General features: G+C 44.0%; 1 protein-coding gene across 1 annotated transcript in view; it reads right to left on the bottom strand.

The window, feature by feature from the left end:
* Positions 1 to 24,165, bottom strand: part of LOC134969044 (mucin-2-like) — a 695,488-nt gene that overhangs the window by 46,981 nt on the left and 624,342 nt on the right. Inside the window, exons 43-47 of the mRNA XM_063944753.1 lie at positions 14,072 to 14,170; positions 12,074 to 12,199; positions 8,563 to 8,661; positions 2,287 to 2,415; positions 100 to 198 (exon numbers count right to left, since the gene is read on the bottom strand). Of these exons, the coding sequence (XP_063800823.1) occupies positions 100 to 198; positions 2,287 to 2,415; positions 8,563 to 8,661; positions 12,074 to 12,199; positions 14,072 to 14,170 (552 nt within the window). The remainder of the gene's footprint in view (positions 1 to 99; positions 199 to 2,286; positions 2,416 to 8,562; positions 8,662 to 12,073; positions 12,200 to 14,071; positions 14,171 to 24,165) is intronic.

Below are 24,165 nucleotides of genomic sequence, written 5' to 3'. Positions count from 1 at the left end.
GTCCTTTTGGCTCTCAGAAAAGTGTCAGGTGCACAAAGTCAGTATGCTTAACCTATGTAACAACAACCTATCATAGATTGTAATTAGTTAAACACATACCTTCAAAGTTTTATTTACTCCATTAGGTAATGTAATTAAGCATGATGTCTGTACACAATGTCCACAACAGCGACCAGGTGAAACAATATACTTTTCATTCTGAAAATAAGCAGATTTACAGTATGGAGTGATATATGGTGTATATATATTTCATTTTCTATCTATCTATCTATCTATCTATCTATCTATCTATCTATCTATCTATCTATCTATCTATCTATCTATCTATCTATCTATCTATCTATCAGTGATACCGGTGGTCAGAGATGGCTGCATCACTCCCAGGGGGCAGCTGCAGCGGGAGGAAGTCTGTTCTGCACTTGTGCAGAATGGATTTCCTCCATTTCAGAAGTGATACTACCTGGCTGTGGTAATATGACATGCATTAGTGCAAGGCAAGTGGTTAAGAACTTCCACTTTTAAGTTGAGTGTTGATTCTTGTTTTATTATCATTTTTTTTAATTGCCTGCTGTTTTGTTTACATCATTTATATGCATCAAACAATTATTTTTCTATATTTTAATATAATACTGAATCTCAGAGTATATTTACTGATTGACATAGAACAAAAGTGGTGCAGGATTACAAAAGCCATATATATGAATTATTGAATTTATATTCAAATATGAATTTTAAATGCATGAAAATGGCAGTTACAGATAGTAGTACTTTAAATTAGGATTGCACCCTAGAGAGCGGGATCATGCCCTGGCAAAGCGTGGAGGTGTGGCCTAAACAGGGGATGTACCGATGTCCCATAGAAAAATACACATATTTAAAAAAAAAATACAACTAGTTGAAGTGGTGAACGGCACCTGTCAAGGGGTAGGATATATTAGTCAGTGGTCATTTCTTGAAGTTGACATGTTGGACGCAGGAAATATATCAACAAGCCTAAGGATCTAAGTGACTTTGACAAGGTTAAAATTGTGATGATCAAAGGTTCAGGATTAAATCACATCCCCTAACAGTAACTTCACTTTGAGTACAAGGAGAGAGAGCTTCAACTGAGGTACTGCTACACCACCAGGTCAAATGGGACAGGGCTCAGGGATGACTCATCTCAGCCAGGATACCCCCACCCAGACGTCATTCTCACCCTGCATAGCTGCCTGCTCTGCTCACTGTAGTTATTTGAGAGATATAAAAAAAATAGTCAGAGGAAAGGGAGATAAAAAAAGGAATGGGGTGGAAGGGATAAGAGAGAAAGGAGGAAAGATAGATACTGGGGAGAGACATAGACAAGATGAGGAAAATGAGACAGGGAAGGTAGAGCGAGAATATATATAAATATACATATTAACACTCACTTTTCCCAGGTAATGAAAAAAGAGATACCAGCACTCACTTTTGGAGATGAAAAATGATTATTTAATCTTCATAAGGATTCCATTGTATATGGACCGACAGCTTCAGCCCAACAGCTGTTACAACCAGTACAGAGTGGTTTTCTTCAGGGGGACCTGAAGAATGCAATGGAATCTTTATGAAGATTAAATAATCGTTTTTCATCTCCAAAAGTGAGTGCTGGTATCTCTTTTTTCATTACCTGGGAAAAGTGAGTGTTAATATTAACCATTTTTGACACTGCACCACCATTTTTTTGTTAGTTATATTTTTTACTGAGTGCTGTCTTTTCTATATATATATATATATATATATATATATATAGTAGTGAAATCATCCGGCACTCACTGGTATCAATTGCGACTTGGTCCGGTGCCCTTACTAATCCTCCACGTGTCTGTATATATATATATATATATATATATCTATCGGGTTCTCGTCGGTCAGGATACCGATGATGGAATCCCTACTGCTGACAATGATGCCATCCGGAATCCCGGCTCACAGGGGCTATTCCCACTCGTGGGTGTCCACGACACCTATAGAGTGGGAATTTAACCAGTGGCGAGCGCACTCGTTCTGCCGCTCTCATCTCCATCTCTAGCAGCTGCTGGATGCCCGTGGACAAACTGGCCATGGTATGCTGACATGTCGGCTCTGCACACACTCAGCACCGACTGCGGCCGGATGCTGATGGCCAGAATGCCGTTTTCTGTATACTGACGCCCAGCATCCAGACCGTTGGTAATTCATACTGATTATATATATATTTATATTGCACACACACATACACTATATATATATATATATATATATATATATAGTACTGTCTTACATTACCTGGGCACAGTGATTAGCACTTTTGTATTCACATGTCTCGTTCCTAATAATGGTAGACAATTGTCCATTTATCTCTTTACAGGAATAGGATAAGCAAATGTCTGTGGCATCAGTTTCGGCTTGGTCGACCTGATCAAATTAAAAAGACAAAGAAGTAAACACTATACATGTAATGCTAACAGGATTAGGAAAACCCCCAAACTGTGAGTATTCTTAAATACACTATACTGTATATCATTTCAAATGGTTAATTATGTGTACTTTGGAATAAGGTACAGTAGTTGAATGATTTATTCTTACAACTATTTAATATTTTTTCAGTATTTCTCAGGTGTAATGAATTACAATGAAAATGAGTTGTTTCAGAATATTACTGATGTACTGTATGTACTGTATACTGTATATAAAAAACTTTTAAAAAAAGAGTGTGCACTATTTTTTATCATTATTATTATTATTATTATTATTATTAATAATAATAATAATAATAATAATAATAATAATCTATGTTGGTTTCTCTTTATATAGGCTCTTGCAGAAACCTTTTATTTCTTCCATTAGAATATTGCGTATACTGTATCTGCCAATTTGACTCCATTGCTGCAGTTAAATCTATCATATATGACTCAATGTACATACAGTGCATCCGGAAAGTATTCACAGCGCTTCATTTTTTCCACATTTTGTTATGTTACAGCCTTATTCCAAAATGGAATAAATTCATTTTTGTCCTCAAAATTCTACACACAATACACCATAATGCCCAAAGGAAAAAAAATGTTTGCGATTTTTGAGCTCAGGTGCATCCTGTTTCCACTGATAATCCTTGAGATGTTCCTACAGCTTAATTGGAGTACACCTCTGGTAAATTCAGTCGATTGGACATGATTTGGAAAGGCATACACCTGTCTATAAAAGGTCCCACACTTGACAGTGCATGTCTGAACACAAACCAAGCATGAAGTCAAAGGAATTGTCTGTAGACCTCCGAGACAGAATTGTCTCAAGGCATGAATCTAGGGAAGGGTACAGAAAAATATCTGCTGCTTTGAAGGTCCCAATGAGCACAGTGTCCTCCATCATACATAAATGGAAGAAGTTTGTAACCACCGTGATCTCTTCCTAGAGCTGGCCGGCTGTCTAAACTGAGCAATCGGAGGAGATGGTCCCTAGTCGCGGAGGTGACCAAGAACCCGATGGTCACTCTGTCACAGCTACAGCATTCCTCTGTGGGGAGAGGAGAACCTTCCAGAAGGACAACCATCTCTGCAGCAATCCACCAATCAGGCCTGTATGGTAGAGTGGCCAGACAGAAGCCACTCCTTAGTAAAAAAGCACATGGCAGCCCACCTGGAGTTTGCCAAAATGCATCTGAAGGATTCTCAGACCATGAGAAACAAAATTCTCCGGTCTGATAAAACAAAGATTGAACTCTTTGGCATGGATGCCAGACACCACTCATCACCAGGCCAATACCATCCCTACACAATACCATCCCTACAGTGAAGCATGGTGGTGGCAGCATCATGCTGTGGGGAATTTTTTCAGCGGCAGGAACTGGGAGACTAGTCAGGATAGAGGGAAAGATGATTGCAGCAATGTACGGAGACATCCTGAATGAAAACCTGCTCCAGAGCGTTCTTGACCTCAGACTGGGACGATGGTTCATCTTTCAGCAGGACAACGACCCTAAGCACACAGCCGAGATATCAAATGAGTGGCTTCAGGACAACTCTGTGAATGTCCTTGAGTGGCCCAGCCATCGCCCAGACTTGAATCCGATTGAACATCTCTGGAGAGATCTGAAAATGGCTGTGCACTGACGCTTCCCATCCAACCTGATGGAGCTTGAGAGGTGCTGCAAAGAGGAATGGGCGAAATTGAGCAAAGGCTGTGAATACTTGTGTACATGTGATTTCTTAGTTTTTTTTTATTTGAATCCGATTGAAAATCTCTGGAGAGATCTGAAAATGGCTGTGCACTGACGCTTCCCATCCAACCTGATGGAGCTTGAGAGGTGCTGCAAAGAGGAATGGGCGAAATTGAGCAAAGGCTGTGAATACTTATGTACATGTGATTTCTTAGTTTTTTTTAATTTTTAATAACTTTGCAAAAAAAACAACAACCTTTTTTCACATTGCCATTATGGGGAATTGTGTCAAGAATTTTTATTCCATTTTGGAATAAGGCTGTAACATAACAAAATGGAGAAACAGTGAAGCGCTGTGAATACTTTCTGGATGCACTGTATTCTTTAAGATAAAAAGTGTAATTGTACTCTTGTCACTTAATTGCACCACAGTTCATAGATAGAAATTGGCATATGTCATGATCATTCACATGTTCTATGGTCACCTAGACATGCCATATATCCCCCCCACCCCCAAATGCTCCATTTCTATCTCACATGGACACTGCATGCAACTGCTATCTAGCCTAGTTGCTTATCATCTTTGCTCTCAATAGTGTCCCCAATGCTGCTGCTAGGAATCTCTTTCTCTCTCTCTCTCTTCTATATACCAGTATTTATACTTTTCACAGTAATTGCTTTTTACAGTCCAATTTATTACTCATTTTCAGAACATTATTGTCATCTGCCCTTCTATAAATGGAATCTTTTATTTCCCTGAACTGATTATTTATGTATACAGGTTGAGTATCCCTTATCCAAAATTCAAGATCACAACTTTTTGTTCCCCTACTGAGAGAATGACACATATATATGTATATTATTTTATATAACTATATAATATATCTATATATATATTAGAGATGAGCGGGTTCGGTTTCTCTGAATCCGAACCCGCCAGAACTTCATGTTTTTTTTCACGGGTCCGAGCGACTCGGATCTTCCCGCCTTGCTCGGTTAACCCGAGCGCGCCCGAACGTCATCATGACGCTGTCGGATTCTCGCGAGGCTCGGATTCTATCGCGAGACTCGGATTCTATATAAGGAGCCGCGCGTCGCCGCCATTTTCACACGTGCATTGAGATTGATAGGGAGAGGACGTGGCTGGCGTCCTCTCCGTTTAGAATTAGAATAGATTAGAGAGACACTTGATTTACTAATTTTGGGGAGCATTAGGAGTACTCAGTAGTGTACAGTGCAGAGTTTTGCTGATAGTGACCAGTGACCACCACTTTTATTTATAATCCGTTCTCTGCCTGAAAAAAGCGATACACAGCACACAGTGACTCAGTCACATACCATATCTGTGTGCACTGCTCAGGCTCAGGCCAGTGTGCTGCATCATCTATATATATTATATATCTGTCTGACTGCTCAGCTCACACAGCTTATAATTGTGGGGGAGACTGGGGAGCACTACTGCAGTGCCAGTTATAGGTTATAGCAGGAGCCAGGAGTACATAATATTATATTAAAATTAAACAGTGCACACTTTTGCTGCAGGAGTGCCACTGCCAGTGTGACTAGTGACCAGTGACCTGACCACCAGTATATAATATTAGTAGTATACTATCTCTTTATCAACCAGTCTATATTAGCAGCAGACACAGTACAGTGCGGTAGTTCACGGCTGTGGCTACCTCTGTGTCGGCACTCGGCAGCCCGTCCATAATTGTATATACCAGTGACCTAACCGTGGTTTTTTTTTCTTTCTTTATACATACATACAAGTTACGAGTATACTATCTCTTTATCAACCAGTCTATATATTAGCAGCAGACACAGTACAGTGCGGTAGTTCACGGCTGTGGCTACCTCTGTGTCGGCACTCGGCAGCCCGTTCATAATTGTATATACCACCTAACCGTGGTTTTTTTTTCTTTCTTTATACATACATACTAGTTACGAGTATACTATCTCTTTATCAACCAGTCTATATATTAGCAGCAGACACAGTACAGTGCGGTAGTTCACGGCTGTGGCTACCTCTGTGTCGGCACTCGGCAGCCCGTCCATAATTGTATATACCACCTAACCGTGGTTTTTTTTTCTTTCTTTATACATACATACTAGTTACGAGTATACTATCTCTTTATCAACCAGTCTATATATTAGCAGCAGACACAGTACAGTGCGGTAGTTCACGGCTGTGGCTACCTCTGTGTCGGCACTCGGCAGCCCGTCCATAATTGTATATACCACCTAACCGTGGTTTTTTTTTCTTTCTTTATACATACATACTAGTTACGAGTATACTATCTCTTTATCAACCAGTCTATATATTAGCAGCAGACACAGTACAGTGCGGTAGTTCACGGCTGTGGCTACCTCTGTGTCGGCACTCGGCAGCCCGTCCATAATTGTATATACCACCTAACCGTGGTTTTTTTTTCTTTCTTTATACATACATACTAGTTACGAGTATACTATCTCTTTATCAACCAGTCTATATATTAGCAGCAGACACAGTACAGTGCGGTAGTTCACGGCTGTGGCTACCTCTGTGTCGGCACTCGGCAGCCCGTCCATAATTGTATATACCACCTAACCGTGGTTTTTTTTTCTTTCTTTATACATACATACTAGTTACGAGTATACTATCTCTTTATCAACCAGTCTATATATTAGCAGCAGACACAGTACAGTGCGGTAGTTCACGGCTGTGGCTACCTCTGTGTCGGCACTCGGCAGCCCGTCCATAATTGTATATACCACCTAACCGTGGTTTTTTTTTCTTTCTTTATACATACATACTAGTTACGAGTATACTATCTCTTTATCAACCAGTCTATATATTAGCAGCAGACACAGTACAGTGCGGTAGTTCACGGCTGTGGCTACCTCTGTGTCGGCACTCGGCAGCCCGTCCATAATTGTATACTAGTATCCAATCCATCCATCTCCATTGTTTACCTGAGGTGCCTTTTAGTTGTGCCTATTAAAATATGGAGAACAAAAATGTTGAGGTTCCAAAATTAGGGAAAGATCAAGATCCACTTCCACCTCGTGCTGAAGCTGCTGCCACTAGTCATGGCCGAGACGATGAAATGCCAGCAACGTCGTCTGCCAAGGCCGATGCCCAATGTCATAGTACAGAGCATGTCAAATCCAAAACACCAAATATCAGTAAAAAGCCTCTTTTTTTCTTTGCGTCATGTGCTGTTTGGGGAGGGTTTTTTGGAAGGGACATCCTGCGTGACACTGCAGTGCCACTCCTAGATGGGCCCGGTGTTTGTGTCGGCCACTAGGGTCGCTAATCTTACTCACACAGCTACCTCATTGCGCCTCTTTTTTTCTTTGCGTCATGTGCTGTTTGGGGAGGGTTTTTTGGAAGGGCCATCCTGCGTGACACTGCAGTGCCACTCCTAGATGGGCCCGGTGTTTGTGTCGGCCACTAGGGTTGCTAATCTTACTCACACAGCTACCTCATTGCGCCTCTTTTTTTCTTTGCGTCATGTGCTGTTTGGGGAGGGTTTTTTGGAAGGGCCATCCTGCGTGACACTGCAGTGCCACTCCTAGATGGGCCCGGTGTTTGTGTCGGCCACTAGGGTCGCTAATCTTACTCACACAGCTACCTCATTGCGCCTCTTTTTTTCTTTGCGTCATGTGCTGTTTGGGGAGGGTTTTTTGGAAGGGACATCCTGCGTGACACTGCAGTGCCACTCCTAGATGGGCCCGGTGTTTGTGTCGGCCACTAGGGTCGCTTATCTTACTCACACAGCGACCTCGGTGCAAATTTTAGGACTAAAAATAATATTGTGAGGTGTGAGGTATTCAGAATAGACTGAAAATGAGTGTAAATTATGGTTTTTGAGGTTAATAATACTTTGGGATCAAAATGACCCCCAAATTCTATGATTTAAGCTGTTTTTTAGTGTTTTTGGAAAAAAACACCCGAATCCAAAACACACCCGAATCCGACAAAAAAAATTCGGTGAGGTTTTGCCAAAACGCGTTCGAACCCAAAACACGGCCGCGGAACCGAACCCAAAACCAAAACACAAAACCCGAAAAATTTCAGGCGCTCATCTCTAATATATATATATATATCTATATATATATATACACATAATATATAATATATATGTCATCTCAGTAGGGGACCCAAAAATGTGGGATTTTGAATTTTGGATAAGGGATGTACTGTATATATAATTATAGCCTGCCAATTACAGATATACGCATCTATATATACAAAAGGCTAACTACACCCTCAGCATGACAGAGCCCCAGCTCCCAGCAGCGGAACTTCCAAAAAACCCATCAGCTTCTGTGTGAGTAGCAACCTTCCCACCCTATAATCTGGCCCTGGTGTCTGTAATTTTGATGGGCTTTTAACTACTTAAATAATAATATTCAAAATATACCTTTAAAGCATGAACCACTCCCTTGGAATCAGTATACACACATGAATTTGTTACACAGTTTCCACAACATTGACCGGGAATAACTTTAAATATTTGACCCTGTTGGAAGAAAAGGAAATGTATTTGTATCATTTGTATCATTTATTCTAATGAATATTTTACATGTTTTAGTTTCTGTTTTCTATAAACTGACATTCACAAATGGCAATACAGTAATCAGTTTTAAAAGCAAAATTAAAATGATAAAATTGGGGACTGGGAGGAGGAGAGATTATATTAATGTCCAGCATCCAGGCAAATCTGTAGCACTTGATAGTCACCAATGGGAAAAAAGTGTTATCCATGCAAATCTGTAGCACTTGATAGTCACCAATGGCACAAAGGTGTAATCCAGCAAGTCTGTAGCACTTGATAGTCACCAATGGGAATAAGGTGTTATCCAGGCAAATCTGTAGCACTTGATAGTCATTAATGGGAAAAAGGTGTTATCCAGGCAAATCTGTAGCACTTGATAGTCACCAATGGAGAATAGGTGTACTGTTAGCCCTCTGTATAATACAGCCATTATCTCAGGAGAACATATTTGTCCATCCAAGAGTCTCTCTTCTGCTGGAAATGCAGTGTGAGATCACAATTATTCTCCAAAATAATCTGATTGTTTTGCTATTGAGACACAAAGGGCCGGAAGGAATGCTGCCCAAGTTCGGCGGCCGAAGGCGTGTCCGAACCGTTGGGGGGGGTCGCGATGGCTGCGTGACATCACACGCAGCCGCTGCGACCCGGGACGCGGCGAGCAGCGGCCTGCCAGCGCGCAGGATCTGCGCTGGCAGAGAGCTATTAGCCAGGTACAAACGCATCGTCGCTATGATCAGATCTGACTTAGGCCCTGTGTTTACAGCATGCAATTCAATGTAATTGAATCCCACACAGTTCAAGCTTTTCAGTTTGTTCACAGCCACAGCCTTAGTGAAAGCGATCATTTATACAGTTTTAGAAAGAAGAAATAAAACAACTTCTCACCCACATTTTTTTATAACCTTACCAGGGTAATTGATAACTCCTCACAGAAGATTTAACTGCTCCTCAGTATAACGGTAGCACTGCGACTGAGGTCCACTGGATGGTAATCACCTGGCTGGGTTAATACGTGGGACCAATGCCAGCCGAGTGTGTCCCACATATTAACCCATCTGCTATTCAGCAGTGTACTTTAGTTTTCATTAGTGGAACAATCACCACCCAGTGGTGAAGCTGTGTATTGCATGCTGTGGATCCTCTTGCGTCTTATCACGCCTTACTTCGCTTACCTGCGCTATTTTTATGGCACAACTAGGATACCTGTATGGTGCAGCAGCAGCAACAATGAGCGTGGCTACATCTGTATATGCTACAAACAGCATTAGTGGCATTCATATACTAGACAGCATAAGTGACAGCAATATACTACAGACAGCATTAGTTACCCCCATATATGATAGACAGCATTTGTGACCACCATATAAAGCAGACAGCATTAATTACAACCTCTAGCACTCCCAGCACTAATAAACAAGCAAATACTTTAAGATAAATTCAGAGTATTAAAATATTAACATGTCCTCAAACGTTGGATTTATCTTGGGAGTCTCTGTATATTTGCAATAAGTGCTTTAGAATGTGTGCCCAGCTTTTATTTTATATTTTCACTACATACTGTGCTAACGCTGACAGCTGACCTGGCATATTCTTGCTGCCTCCAGGGGTAAGCCTTCTTACTGCAGCTGCTTACGTCTCCAGTGTGTTCATACAGACAGCTTATATCTCTCCTCTCAGCATACAGTGCTCAGCCAGCAGAGAGAGATATCTGCAGGGTTGGTTCTATATCGGAGGGACTGAAGGGACCTTGTGACGTATTGAGGGGAGGAACTACGTCACCAGGGGGAGGAGCTACGGGCGAACAGGGTACCCGAAAAGTACCCTCGCGGGCGTGCTTCGCTCGCCACGCTTCGGGCACGGTGGCCCGCTTCGCTCACCACCTAATTACTAAAGGTAATAGTTGGTGACGTGGATAGTAGAGGAACTATCCCGCTAGCCTAGCTCCTCCCCCTTGCGTCATAACTCCTCCCCCTTACGGAAAATGTCCCTTAGCCCACTTGATTCTAGCATCTACCATATCTGCAGTGGCGCTGACTTGAAGGGTGATGATTGATCTCAATTGATTGATCTATTTGAACTGATGATTCCCCAGTGGCTCCCCCTCCTTCCCTGTATCCTCATTCTTTGTAATGGTCCGCAGTGCAGACTGATACATTATAATGCAGGGCCTAATTCAGACTGGATCGCTGAAGCGGCTGCAATTGCAGTCTGAAGCCCTTTGTGGAGTGCTCGCACGCACCCCAGGAGCCCAGTGAGATGCTAATAGGATCCCAGGGCTGTGATCGCCTCTGCCTGATTTGACAGGCAGAGGCGGTCGCGGGGTGGGAGGGGTCGTGCCAATGGCATTAGAACGCCATTGGAGGGATGCGGTCCGGACAATGCAGGCTCGTCCGGACCATTGCGGGGGTGTGCCGCGGCGACTGCGTGATGTCACACGCAGCCGCTGCGACCCAGGATGTGGCGGGTAGCTGCCTGCCAGCGCGCAGGAGCTCCACTGACAGGGAGCTACTCAGCGAGTGCGACCGTTTGCCGCTGTGTGATGCTTTTGCACCCATGTGGGGGGGCAGAGGCAGACATGCAGTGTGGACAAGCCCTGTGCTGGGCGTTCCCCCGCATGTCTGAGTAAGTGATCGCAGATGTGTTAACTTTAGCACATCTACAATCAGATCTGAATTACCCTTGCAGCCTGTATGGGCTCCTTTATTTTGGCAAGACCAGATGCAATGCACTGGCTACACTGCCTCTATACCCAACCATGTGTCTCTGCAGGGGCCTGGAAATTCAGAGGAGACATACTGTAGCTGTGAGTGACCCCCTTGCAATGCATCCATCATATTATGCTCTGGCTTTTCCAAGTAAAATAAATAAACATTTAATTTGGGTTGGGTATGACATACCAGCAGTCGGGATCAGTCAGAAGACCAACAGTGGGTTCCCATGGCCAGAATCCTGACATCCCAATAAGTATTTTTACCCTATCCTTCCCTATCCCTAATCCTAACATCCCCCTCCTGCAGCCTAACCCTCCCCTCCCCCTCATGCAGCCTAACCCTAACCTTCCCCACCCGCAACCTAACCCTAACCCTCCCTGCAGCCTACCCCTAATCTATCACACTCCCAGAGCCTAACCCTTACCCTCTCCCTAGTGCCTAACCCTAACCCCAACCCCTTTTTCTTACCAACTTGATGTTTCAGGATTCTGGCCGTCAGGATCTCACTTTCGGTCTTCTGACTGTCAGGATCCCAACTGCCAGTATTTTGACCCCATCCTTTTAATTTACATACAAATCATATTTGAATATTATACACAGTATGAACTTTCATATTGGCATACAGGGGATATCAATTTTGCTTCTAATATTTCAATCTAACTTACAAATTTACAATCCTCTTGACTCTCAAATAGGCAGGTCTGTCGTTCTTCAATTATGTTAAATTCATCATCTACATTGTTGCAAGTGTAGAGTGTACAATTATCATCACTTTTGTAGGTTTCTCCGACCTTTAAATGAAAAACAGAAAAAGAGGTTTAGGACTAATGTATACCATTAGATCACAGGTTCTCATATCTCCCAATACATGACCCTCTCCAGGAGGGACAGAATGCTCTGTTCCTGCACTTCCCTCCAGCACCTGTGGGGAAACACCTTTATGATTTCCAGCACCTGTGGGGAAACACCTTTCTTATCCTTTAACCTGTTGAAGACAAGTGCCGGCAATCATAAATTAAGATAAAAGTCCAGGAGCAGAGTATTTTGTCCCTTCTGGAGAGGGTCATGTTGGGAGGTATGGGTTCTCAAACTCGGTCCTCAGGACCCCAAACAATTCAGGTTTTCCAGGTCTTCTCACAGAATTGCAAGTGAAATAATCAGCTCCACCTGTGGATCTTTTAAAATGTGTCAGTGAGTAATAACTGTACACCGGCTAGGTGACTTGGAAAACGTGAACCGTGTGGGGTCCTGTGGACCGAGTTTGAGAACCACTGCATTAGATAACTCTGACTAGTACAAAATGTTGCAGTGTTCAAGACTACTACACCCACCGGAGGCAGACATTTTTCTGCATTGAACCAATATTCATTTAAATGCAGCCTTTCATATCACGAGGGATTAATTATTTCATTGTAGTATTGCCATCTAATGAAGTAATGGGCTGGATATGGTTTCGGACTGCAACACGTCTGCATATCTTTGCTTGATGGACACAATTTATGCCAAAAATGTGGTTATAAAACAGAACAAAAATGTTCAGTTTGCAAAGCATTAGACTCACAGGTAGATACCTAGAACCAATAGGGATTTTGGTAGGTACTATGCAGAAAAGTAGTTTCCCAAAAGAACCCTTTGTGCATATACTGCAGGGATGGGGAACTTTCAGACCTCCAGCTGTTGTTGAACTACACATCCCAGCATGACAAAACAAATGCTCAAATACTAAGCGCTTTAGTATATTTTTAATTAAAAAATGTTTTAAATATACTCCCACTAGCACGTTCTTCATTGGGAAAAAAAAGAGGGAATACCATTGGAGCAGTCTATAAAGAAACCGCTACATGAAGATCTACGCTTATCACTGAGTGAGTATGGTACGCATCTACTGTTACGGCTAACCATATTGATGTAGACAAAGATACCTTTATGTGCGGAGATTGAATATATCCATTGTGAGTGGGGTACGCTATCCATGTTTAGTGGATTTGAAATTGTCTGAGTAAATATAACTTCCGGATTCATAAGGACATATTACACCATGATGTGTAATTATTATTTTTTATTGCATATCACCATGAGATATCTTTCGGAATAGAAGATTCATCCACATTTCATCAGGAGGAGCCATATTGGAGTTGGAATTTTCCTTTTACAAATATATGGACATTAAGTATTATTATTATTTTTTCATGAAACAGCACTTAGCGCTTTGTATTTGAGCATTTGTTTTGTCTACTGTATTTCCATAAGGGTTTAGTGGCCCTTGCATTCTCAAGTGGCTGCACAAGTGTGTTTGTGCCTTGGGTACCTGATTATCTTTGCTATAGCTACACATCCCAGCATGCCCTGCAACAGTTTTAGCATGGCCAAATAGCAAAACTGTGGCAAGGCATGCTGGTATGTGTAGTTCAACAACAGCTGGAGGGCTGAAGATTCCCCATCCCTGATATACTGTAACAGAAATGGAATTTCTCCAGTGCAGCAAGACCTCCACTTTGCTTTACAAAACAGTGCTATTCACTGACAAATACCCACCATTGTTTGGTACAGTGAAAAGCTTAGTGGGTAATACTAAATGGAGAAAATTACACATTAATTAGTTAAGAAAAAAAAAAGATAAAAATGGAAAAGAAAAGTGGAACAAAAGAAAAACACAAATGTACCCTCAGGAGTTTCTTGTCACCACTTGGAGTTACAAATACACAATATGTTTTGTTGCAAGATCCACAGCATTGGTCAGTAGGCGGCAGATATTCCTGGCCCTGGAGATATAATAAGCAAATAATAATGTTAGTCAGTCTTAAGCTTCAGAGAAACAAATAAAATGGAAAACAAATGTCAATAAGTGACATGATTATGACGTAGGAGGCGGAGCTGCTGGGACTGCCATTTTACACCCCTACTGTACATGTTGCTAATTAATAACAGTTTTAGGGATGCAGCAATGTTCACATCGCTGACATGTGCAGGATAAGTGTTGTAAATGTTTGCACCAATGCAGTGTCTCCCATGCCACACACTGTTATGTCATTATATTGTAGAGCACTCTTCAGCAAAGCTGTTACAAGATGCATGGCTTCAGTCCTAGGAAAGTTGCAGATAAAATTAAATATGACATCTAAACTGTACAGCATATTATAATGGTTTTACACCTTTATGTAAAACACATTAACGGCGCGGTAGGTAATGGAGTCTGAGACCACTCGAGGTGTGGAATGTTGTCTGATTTTTTTGGAGGGAGTGTAGAACAAGTCTTTGCTGTATATAGATAAGTGTTAACTCTCACACTAGGCGACCACATGTAGTGCACGCTGTTATCCGTGATCTCTTCTGGGAGAAGAGTGAATAAAAAAATGATTTTACTCTTACGGTATATAGGGGGTTATTCACAATTGGTTGCAGATTTTGCTATCGCAGCATAAAGTGTGACCACTAAACACATGCTGGGTGCCCCCACGGCACAGGGCAAGGCCGTCCAGCATGTGTGGCTCCAGCCTGTGATGTGATCGCAATTCAACTGCGATCACATCGAATCAGGGCCGTAACTACGTGTGTGCCAAGGGGGCTTGGCACACAGCGCAGTTGCCCTGAGGGCGCAACGGCCAGCGGCATGTAATGAGTCAAATTGACTCATTACATGCCGCCGAAGTCTGCGCCGTGCGCCCCGCTGTGTAGGGAGAAGAGGACCAGCGCCGGGCAGCGGAGAGAAGGAGGAGGAGGGAGGGGGAGCAGTTAGCCGCAGCAGCGCTATTTGATTGGTAGTAAGTGCCGCTGCAGCATCCCCCTCTCCTCCTGTATTGGCTGCCCGGTGCTGCTAAGGATGCTGGGATGCGGTTCCCCAGCATCCACAGCAGCACCAGGCAACCAATACAGGAGGAGAGGGGGATGCTGCAGCGGCGCTTACTTCCAATCAAATAGCGCTGCTGCGGCTCACTGCTCCCCCTCCCTCCTCCTCCTTCTCACCTCACACAGCCTGCACCGAGAGGAAGCTGCACGAGGAGCCTGTCAGCGGGGAGAAGGTAAGTATATCCTCCCTCCCTCTCTCTCTCTCTCTCTCTCTCTCTCTCTCTCTCACCGTCTGCCGCAATGTGTAAAATGGGGTCTCGTCTGCCGCAATGTGTAAAATGGGGTCTCGTCTGCCGCAATGTGTAAAATGGGGTCTCGTCTGCCGCAATGTGTAAAATGGGGTCCCGGCTGCCGCAATGTGTAAAAAGGGGTCCCGGCTGCCGCAATGTGTAAAATGGGGTCCCGGCTGCCGCAATGTGTAAAAAGGGGTCCCGGCTGCCGCAATGTGTAAAATGGGGTCCCGGCTGCCGCAATGTGTAAAAAGGAGGCCTGGCTGCCGCAATGTGTAAAAAGGGGTCCTGGATGCCGCAATGTGTAAAAATGGGGACTGGCTGCCGCAATGTGTAAAAAGGGGGACTGGATGCCGCAATGTGTAAAAATGGGGACTGGCTGCCGCAATGTGTAAAAAGGGGGACTGGATGCCGCAATGTGTAAAAATGGGGACTGGCTGCCGCAATGTGTAAAAAGGGTACTGGATGCCGCAATGTGTAAAAATGGGGACTGGCTGCCGCAATGTGTAAAAAGGGGGACTGGATGCCGCAATGTGTAAAGAGGAGGACTGGCTGCCGTAATGTGTAAAGAGGGGGCCTGGCTGCCGCAATGTGTAAAAAGGGGTCCTGGATGCCACAATGTGTAAAAATGGGGACTGGCTGCCGCAATGTGTAAAAAGGGGGACTGGATGCCGCAATGTGTAAAGAGGGGGACTGGCTGCCGCAATGTGTAAAAAGGGGGACTGGCTGCCGTAATGTATAAAAAGCTGGCCTGGATGCCGCAATGTGTAAAAAGGGGGACTGGCTGCCGCAATGTGTAAAAAGGGGGACTGGCTGCTGTAATGTGTAAAAAGGGGGACACTGTCTATTGTAATGTATAAAAGGGGCTCTACCTGGTGTAGTGGCGCTACTGTGCAGCGTAATTTGAATAATGTAGACTACTGTGCACCGTAGTATGAATTGCTATTATTTTGTGGCCACGCCCCTTCCCCCGTAAGCCACGCCCCTATAATTTTTTGGCGCGCCTACGGCGCGCACTGCCCCTATCTTGCATTGGGGGGGGGGGCGCCACTATCATTTCTTGCACACAGCGCTAAAATGCCTAGTTACGGCACTGCATCGAATAGAGGTAGACTCCTGCCTACGCAGTATGGCTGCATATGCAGGCGGTCCAGCACCATGTTTTCACTCACAGGAAATGCAGGCAACATCATCGGGCCACCCCAAAAACGGCTATGACATGCCTGCCTTTCTTGCATTCCTCTCACCCAATGTCGCGTCGCTGCCCTGGACCCCCATCGCCTGTCAATCATGACGCCATCACATCCTTCCAGGATGCAATGACATCATAAAAGCCCACGCACCGGCAATGCTGCTGCTGCGCAGATGGGAAAACCAAGGCCTTCAGAGCGATCACAGCCATAGCGATCAGCTCTCAATAAGAGCCATAGTGCATAGGGTACTATGTAGCAACATATTTCCCATAAGAAAAAAACTCTTGTTTTTTTTGTGTCTATTTCATTCTAGTGTAACAGAAGGCATTTATATTTGTATGAAGGGGTTAATATCCTATGGTTGGGACAGGCTGGAAACCACTGCAGCGAGTTGGTAGGGGGTTGGGTTTAGATGCTTTCGAGGGACAATTGCTAGGACCAATTAGCTGTTTTGGTAGGTAGAATTTTGGGGTTGGTTTTTTATTTATAAGACTCTGTTTACCAGTTCTTATCACTCTTTTGTTCTGGATATCGCCAGGGAAGTGTTAGCTGATTGTACAGTACTTGTTATTGGGGGTAATTCAGAGCTGATCACTGGGCTGCTCACTTTGCTGTCCTGTGTTCAGATAGTCACCACCTCCAGGGGGTGTGTAAATTTGCCGTGCAAGTGTACGGTCCCATGCGTACGCCGAGCTGCAAAAATCCACTTTGTGCAGTCTCTGCGCAGCCCAGGGCTTGAGGCTGATTGGTCCGGAGCTGACGTCAGACACCCTCCCTGAAAACACTGCGTTTTTCCAGACACTCCCAATAAATGCTCAGTTACCACCCACAAACGGCTTCCTCCTGTCAATCACCTTGGGAACGCCCGTGCGATTGGATTTTTCACACCCTCCCGAAGCTGAGCGGCAATGCCCTTTGTTGTTGTCCGATGCTGGTGCGCATTGCGGTGCATACGCATATGCAGTTAGTACCTGATCACCTGCTGTGCGAAAATGCACAGCAGTGATCAGGTCTAAATCACCCCCTTTGTTTGATCTTGTTTGTACTGATAGTGTTTTAAATCAGTTGTATTGTACTGAGTTTAAACATCTTGCCCAGGGCCGGATTAACAATGGGCCTGATGGAGCTGCAGCTCCAGGCCCTTCATCAAAATAGGCCCACAGCATTCTGAGGAATGTTTTTTTACTAGCTACAGTCAGCATCCTGCCAGCGCAGCCACCGGAGCCCCACTTCCCCTGCCAGCGCAGCCAGGGCCGGATTAACAATGGGCCTGATGGAGCTGCAGCTCCAGGCCCTTCATCAAAATAGGCCCACAGCATTCTGAGGAATGTTTTTTTACTAGCTACAGTCAGCATCCTGCCAGCGCAGCCACCGGAGCCCCACTTCCCCTGCCAGCGCAGCCAGTGGATCACTACTCCCCCTCGCTGCCAGCATAGCCGTCGGATCACTCCTTCAGTTCTCCCCCCTCTGACAGCGCAGCCACTGGAGTCCCCCTGCCAGTGCAGCCTTCAGATCACTCCTCAAGTCCTCTCCTAATTGCCTGCGCAGTAACCGGAGGTTCACTCAGTCCTTCCCCTGCTGCCAGCACAGCCGCCGGATCACACTCCTTCAGTCCACCCGCCTCTGACAGCGCAGCCAGCGGATTACTCCTCCCCCGCTGCCAGCTCAGCCACTGGAGCCCCCCCTCCTTCTGTGGATCAACATCAGCACACTGTGTGGCAGCGCAGCGGTAAACTTCTCTTGCACTTCCTGTGCGCTGCTACATTACTAGTGTCTTATGGCCTCCTACGGACTTTGTGAACCAACACAGGTGCTACCACACCACCTAAACACAGCTACACGGAGGTAGTCCGGCTCAGGTGAAGTAATTACTGATCGGGCTGGGTGAGTTACAGTGTTCCTGCTGGATGCTGTTGATCACTTATCCAGTGATAGCCAGTCTATGGAGTGCTGTCCGAGAGTATATGTATAGCAGTTTGTATATATGCACTATATATTGGGTGTAAGTACGGGAGGGTGTATATATTTTTAGTAGGGAGGCTTATGTCTATATATGTATTTTAGTGGGTATGTGTATATACAGAGTGTTGTATATATGCATATGGGGGGGGGGTATGTGCATGTACATGAGGGGTGCATATAAGTATATTAGGGGTTATGTGTGTAAAATTAAAGGTATGTGTATATACATGGGGCATGTGAATGTGCCAGGAGTACGTTTAGTGGTGCAGGGTATGTGCATGGACCTCCCAATCTGAGCCCATGTGACTAGGGTAGGTGGCAAGCAGTCTCTGGCCCACTGAGGGGTGGAAGAAGCTGAGCAGGAGACATAGGACTCGGGAGCTGGGCCTCTGGTACCCAGTCTGAGGGATGGAGACACCAATCCCCTTGATCCTGGATAGAAGACGCCAGGGTTGTGAAGGTCACAGCTTCAGCTTTGTTAGAGTGCAAAGATACAGGGAAGGGGGAACCGGGAGCAGCAGCCGGGAATCACCTGTTTGCTACGGATTAGCGAGAGCTACTGTCCGGGGAGATGATGGTGGAAGTTTGATAGCGGGGCTGCAGGCCGTTGGCTGTTGAATTGTAACTCCATGTGTGTGTGCCATGCATGTAAACATGATCATTTTATGTGTTTAATAGTTTGCTCATTGTATTTTTTTGGTGCTTCTGAAGTGCATATTGATATGTTTAAGTTAGTTACAGAATGCAATGGGGTACAGTCAATTAGCATCATGAGGATGTGCCCAAAGCTATTCAATTGCCTACGTGGTATGCCCATGATAACTAGTGGGTTGGGGTTGGTTGCGGGTTTACCACTTGTGGTAACACCATTGCACTCTGCATTTAATCCAGGAGATGCATTTTATCACGACTAAGCCCAAGGCAATAGTTACTGGGTGCGATACAGTCAATTGAATAGCTATGGGCACTTAACCTGGGAGCTACGTGTACACAATGCTAATTTAATTCCCCAGCTTGCATTTATGAATATTTTTATATTTAGCTATTATATATATATATATATATATATATATATATATTGTATTATCATATTGTAAATGTGGTTGTCCCCTAACAGTTGTCTCCCAGCTTTTACTCCATCTGCCTCTTTCCCTGCTATCTCTTCCACATGACTCTTTCCTTCCCCCACTGTCTGTTTCTCCTTATCTCTCTGAGACTCACCTTTTTTTTCTTTCCCATTTTGTCTATTTTTATTCCACACTGTCTTTTTCTCCTGCTACAATGTCTTTATATACTGTAACACCCCCTCTCTTCCCCTTCTCTGTCTTGCTGCTTTCCTCCTCTATGTTCCACGTGCCACTCAGTCTTCTTCCCCTTCATCCCTTATTTTTACTCTCCATCAGCCTCAGTACATCCTCCTCCATGGGACGGGACGGCTCTACCATTAGGCAGCTGTAGGCAGCTGACTAGGGCGCCAGGATCTGTGGGGGGGGGGGGGGGGGTGGGTATCATAAATTACAGGATAACTCTGAAAGATGCGTCCTTGTTAAACTTAATGCATACGGCTGCTGTTGAACTTCTAAGATGCTGCATCCACACTTTCACCTGAGTGGCTGTATAGTGGCTACTGGTGTGTAGGAGGGGGCATCAGGCTGAAGTTTTGCCTAGGGTGTTGAGAAACCTTGCACCAGCCCTGTCCACAGGCCTGTGTTAATCAGTTGTCTTGGTCATCACACTGTCATCAGGTGGATTCACACTGGCATCAAATGCGCTCAGGGTGCACTTGCCCATCTGGTAACTAATACTTGTGTTGATTATTTTTGCCTCAGTAGCTCAGTAAGCGTGCAGATAACATGTTTGTGGGCGGGGAAGTATAGCTTTAGTGTGACGCACATTCTATTTATTAAACTGATAGGGCGGAACATTATGTTGCAAAACTAAATTAGGCCCTTTATAAATTTCAGCTCCAGGCCCGTGTGGACCTTAATCTGGCACTGATCTTGCTTCTTGTGCTTTTCTTGCCGTTTCTTTCTATCCCCTACTTTTCATTCTTTCCTTTTCTTATTACTTCCACCTTCATTCTTCAAAGTGTCTCCTCTTATCTTTTCTTGAATTTCAGCACCTTTTTCCTTTCTTTATGGTCATGGTCAATCCTAATAATGCTGCTAACCGTCCACCTGTTTTGTGCAAGGTGTTAAACTTAAGTTTGCTTAAGTGCACATGTCAGATGGCATGCTTCTGGGTCTAGTACAGCCTCTGTTGCACATACTATATCATGATGGTGGCAGCAACTGTGGTGCACAAAGGGTCAGAGTCCTATGGTGGCCATTTGACTGACTCTTCTGAACACTGATTTCAGTGCAGTGCAACCAGCGAACCAGCCAGATTTGGTTTCAGGTGTGTGCTATCATGCACATGTATCTTGGTCTAGTACAGCCACTGTTGTGGGTTGCATGTTAGTAGTGGGTCAGAGTCTATTAGGTTTCTGCATTGCTGCATTGCCATGCCTAGTCTGTGGGCAGAGGCTGGATCATTCGGTCTTTAATCCCTTTGAGGGTTTTCTCTGTGAGTGCCTTAGGCCTTGACTTTTCTTGGCCTGGGGCTGTCACAGTGGGTGAAGTGCGTGTGCCAGTTCAGTTTGCTGGTGATATGGCAGCTGGTCTGGAGCCTGGCTCCCTGGCATAGATTTGCAGGTGTGCCACCATAGGACAACTTGTAGCTGTACACAAGTACTTATTCTACCCTCTATTTATCACCATACAGAGCTTGAGGGTACTGATAGGGGCCACAGTGCCCAGCATGATTTAGTCTTTGTGGAGGCATCATGAGGACTGTTGTGGAGCCCTCTGAGGTGGAGCCTTTAACATTGGCAGCTGTGATCTTGTCACTTGTGGAAGTTTTCACTAATCTCACCTGCTCTGTTGTCCTCTGCAAGTCTCCTGAAGTGGCAGCAACTGCAGACACAGTTGGTCCTATTGGCTGCACAATGCTTTCAGTTTTTGGGGCAACCAGTCGCTGATCCATCAATGGCCACTTATTGCACCTTCTTTTTCCTACAACTGCAACTACAGGACGGATTGGTCTTACAGATTCAGATTTACTATCTTCCCTTGTCTTTTCTGATTTTGTTGGTATTTGTGCTTGGTGTGTTGTTTCTTTGCCTGATACTTCTTTTGAAAAGTCAGATCATGGGGACTGGCTGGATGATGTGGCACAAATTCTACTTGTAGTGGGAGTCTTCTATCCTGTGTGTTTTAGTTACCCTGGAGTTTCAGGTGCAAAGAGTGCAGGGTTGACTAAGTTCTTGCTGTCAGGGACCTGATCTCATTCACATGCTCTATATACTAATAATAGTGAATAAGGATTAGCTGCAAAGTCTGGGAGTGAAGTGTCTTCAACTTCCAGATCTAGGAAAACAAAGTCTGGTCATATGTGTGTAAAGCAGGCCAAGCGAGATATGTACAAAGGTAAATAGCAATGCCGCTTTAGATGTTCTTTGAACAGTAGTGCAGAATTGCATGGTCAGGGTGTCAACTGTAATGTTTTCCATTGCACCAACACATCATTGTTAAATATATAGATGCAAAACTAAGAAAACTTTGGCCATTGCCAAGTAAAAAAGATGGCATCAGGGAAGGCATCTACAGTATAACTCTTTACTGATTTAACTTAGTGAGATTGACATCATCACAGCCACTTATTTGTAGATGTGTTCAACCCAGCATATGAAAATGATCTTGTATCTCCATTCATAAATGGTGTATTCTGCTCTGTGAAGGTTGTGGTCTGTCTCTATGTCATGAAGCCACTGAAAGCTACAGTGAAGTTTTCCCCACACTGCTATGCTCTTTTACCCACTAGCTATAAAGATGTGGTAGCGGAAACTTAGGCGCAAAAGAAGTGACTGGCCAACCTCAAAATCAAGACCTCCCAAACAGGAGAAGTACTGTAAATATATGATAAAAGGGTAGATGTCAAAGGTGCAACTAATTGAGCATACAGTATTTTTATAACCAGACATACATATATACAGTATATGAACCAGAAAGAACAAATACACTTAAGTAAAAATATGGAAGTCCTCAACGTGATATTTCATGGATCATCCTTGTTTCAGTGCAAAGACATGAAACAACAAAAAATGCAAACAAAAAACAAACAGTAAGAATTTTTTTTTAATGATGGTCAGAAGTGATGTGGAGGATCCCCACCCAAAGGTGGAAACATCAAACAGTATTGTATAGTTGATATTAAGAATGCATACAGTACCCTACTCACATGAGTAGAGGCGCTTCTAATCACATAAAGGTTTCTTTGGTGCTTCTTCTGAGCAGTCTGTCTTACATGTCCACAGTCACATTGATGTCAGTGTGATGTGGTGAATTTCTTCACTAGTTATCAATTAAATTAACATATACAGTTGGCAAGAAATACAATAAATGAAACATGAATGTGAAGTGTAGTGTTTGAAAAAGAAAATTTTAACCTATGGATATAAATAAGTTATGGTGCTATGGCTTTAAGATCACACATATATATGTTCCGATACCTTACTTACATAATAGTAGTTAGGGTTTCTTATAAAGGAATCTTTTTAAAAAGTAAGGGATGGTGTGTACAATGATAAGAAGTGTACCAAACTCACATGTAACAAAGTGGTAATCCTCATGTAAAGGTATCTTTATTGGTGTTACATTGACCTCAGCTAGTGGTAGATATAAAATCCAGCAAAAGTGTGATGTCTTTAAAACACTCAAAATGATATTTATTTTAAAAGAAAGTTTTGTATAAAAACCATGATAAAACATTGGGATACAAAGGTATATACATTAGTGATGAGCGGGTTCGGTTTCTCGGAAACCGAACCCCCCCGAACTTCACGCTTTTTACACGGGTCCGAGGCAGACTCGGATCTTCCCGCCTTGCTCTGTTAACCCGAGCGCGCCCGAACGTCATCATCCCGCTGTCGGACTCTCGCGAGGCTCGGATTCTATCGCGAGACTCGGATTCTATATAAGGAGCCGCGCGTCGCCGCCATTTTCACACGTGCATTGAGATTGATAGGGAGAGGACGTGGCTGGCGTCCTCTCCGTTTAGAGTAGACTAGAGAGTAGTAGAGACACTTGATTTACTAATTTTGGGGAGCATATTAGGAGTACTACTTGCTGATAGTGTGACCAGTGACCACCAGTTTAATTAATCCGTTCTCTGCCTGAAAAAAAACGATACACAGTGTGACACAGTCACATACCATATCTGTGCTCAGCCTCAGTGTGCTGCATCATCTATGTAATACTGTATATCTGACTGTGCTGAGTGCTCACTGCTCACACAGCTTAATTGTGGGGGAGACTGGGGAGCAGTTATAGCAGGAGTACATATTTTAACAGTGCACACTTTTGCTGCCAGAGTGCCACTGCCAGTGTGACTGACCAGTGACCAGTGACCACCAGTATATTGTGATTGTCTGCCTGAAAAAGTTAAACACTCGTCGTGTGGTGTTTTTATTCTATAAACGCATTCTGC

The sequence above is a fragment of the Pseudophryne corroboree genome, chromosome 11 (genome assembly GCF_028390025.1).
Source record: "Pseudophryne corroboree isolate aPseCor3 chromosome 11, aPseCor3.hap2, whole genome shotgun sequence".
Taxonomy (NCBI): domain Eukaryota; kingdom Metazoa; phylum Chordata; class Amphibia; order Anura; family Myobatrachidae; genus Pseudophryne; species Pseudophryne corroboree.
The sequence above is the reverse complement of the archived record's forward strand: the minus strand, read 5'-3'. Positions and strand labels throughout refer to the sequence as shown.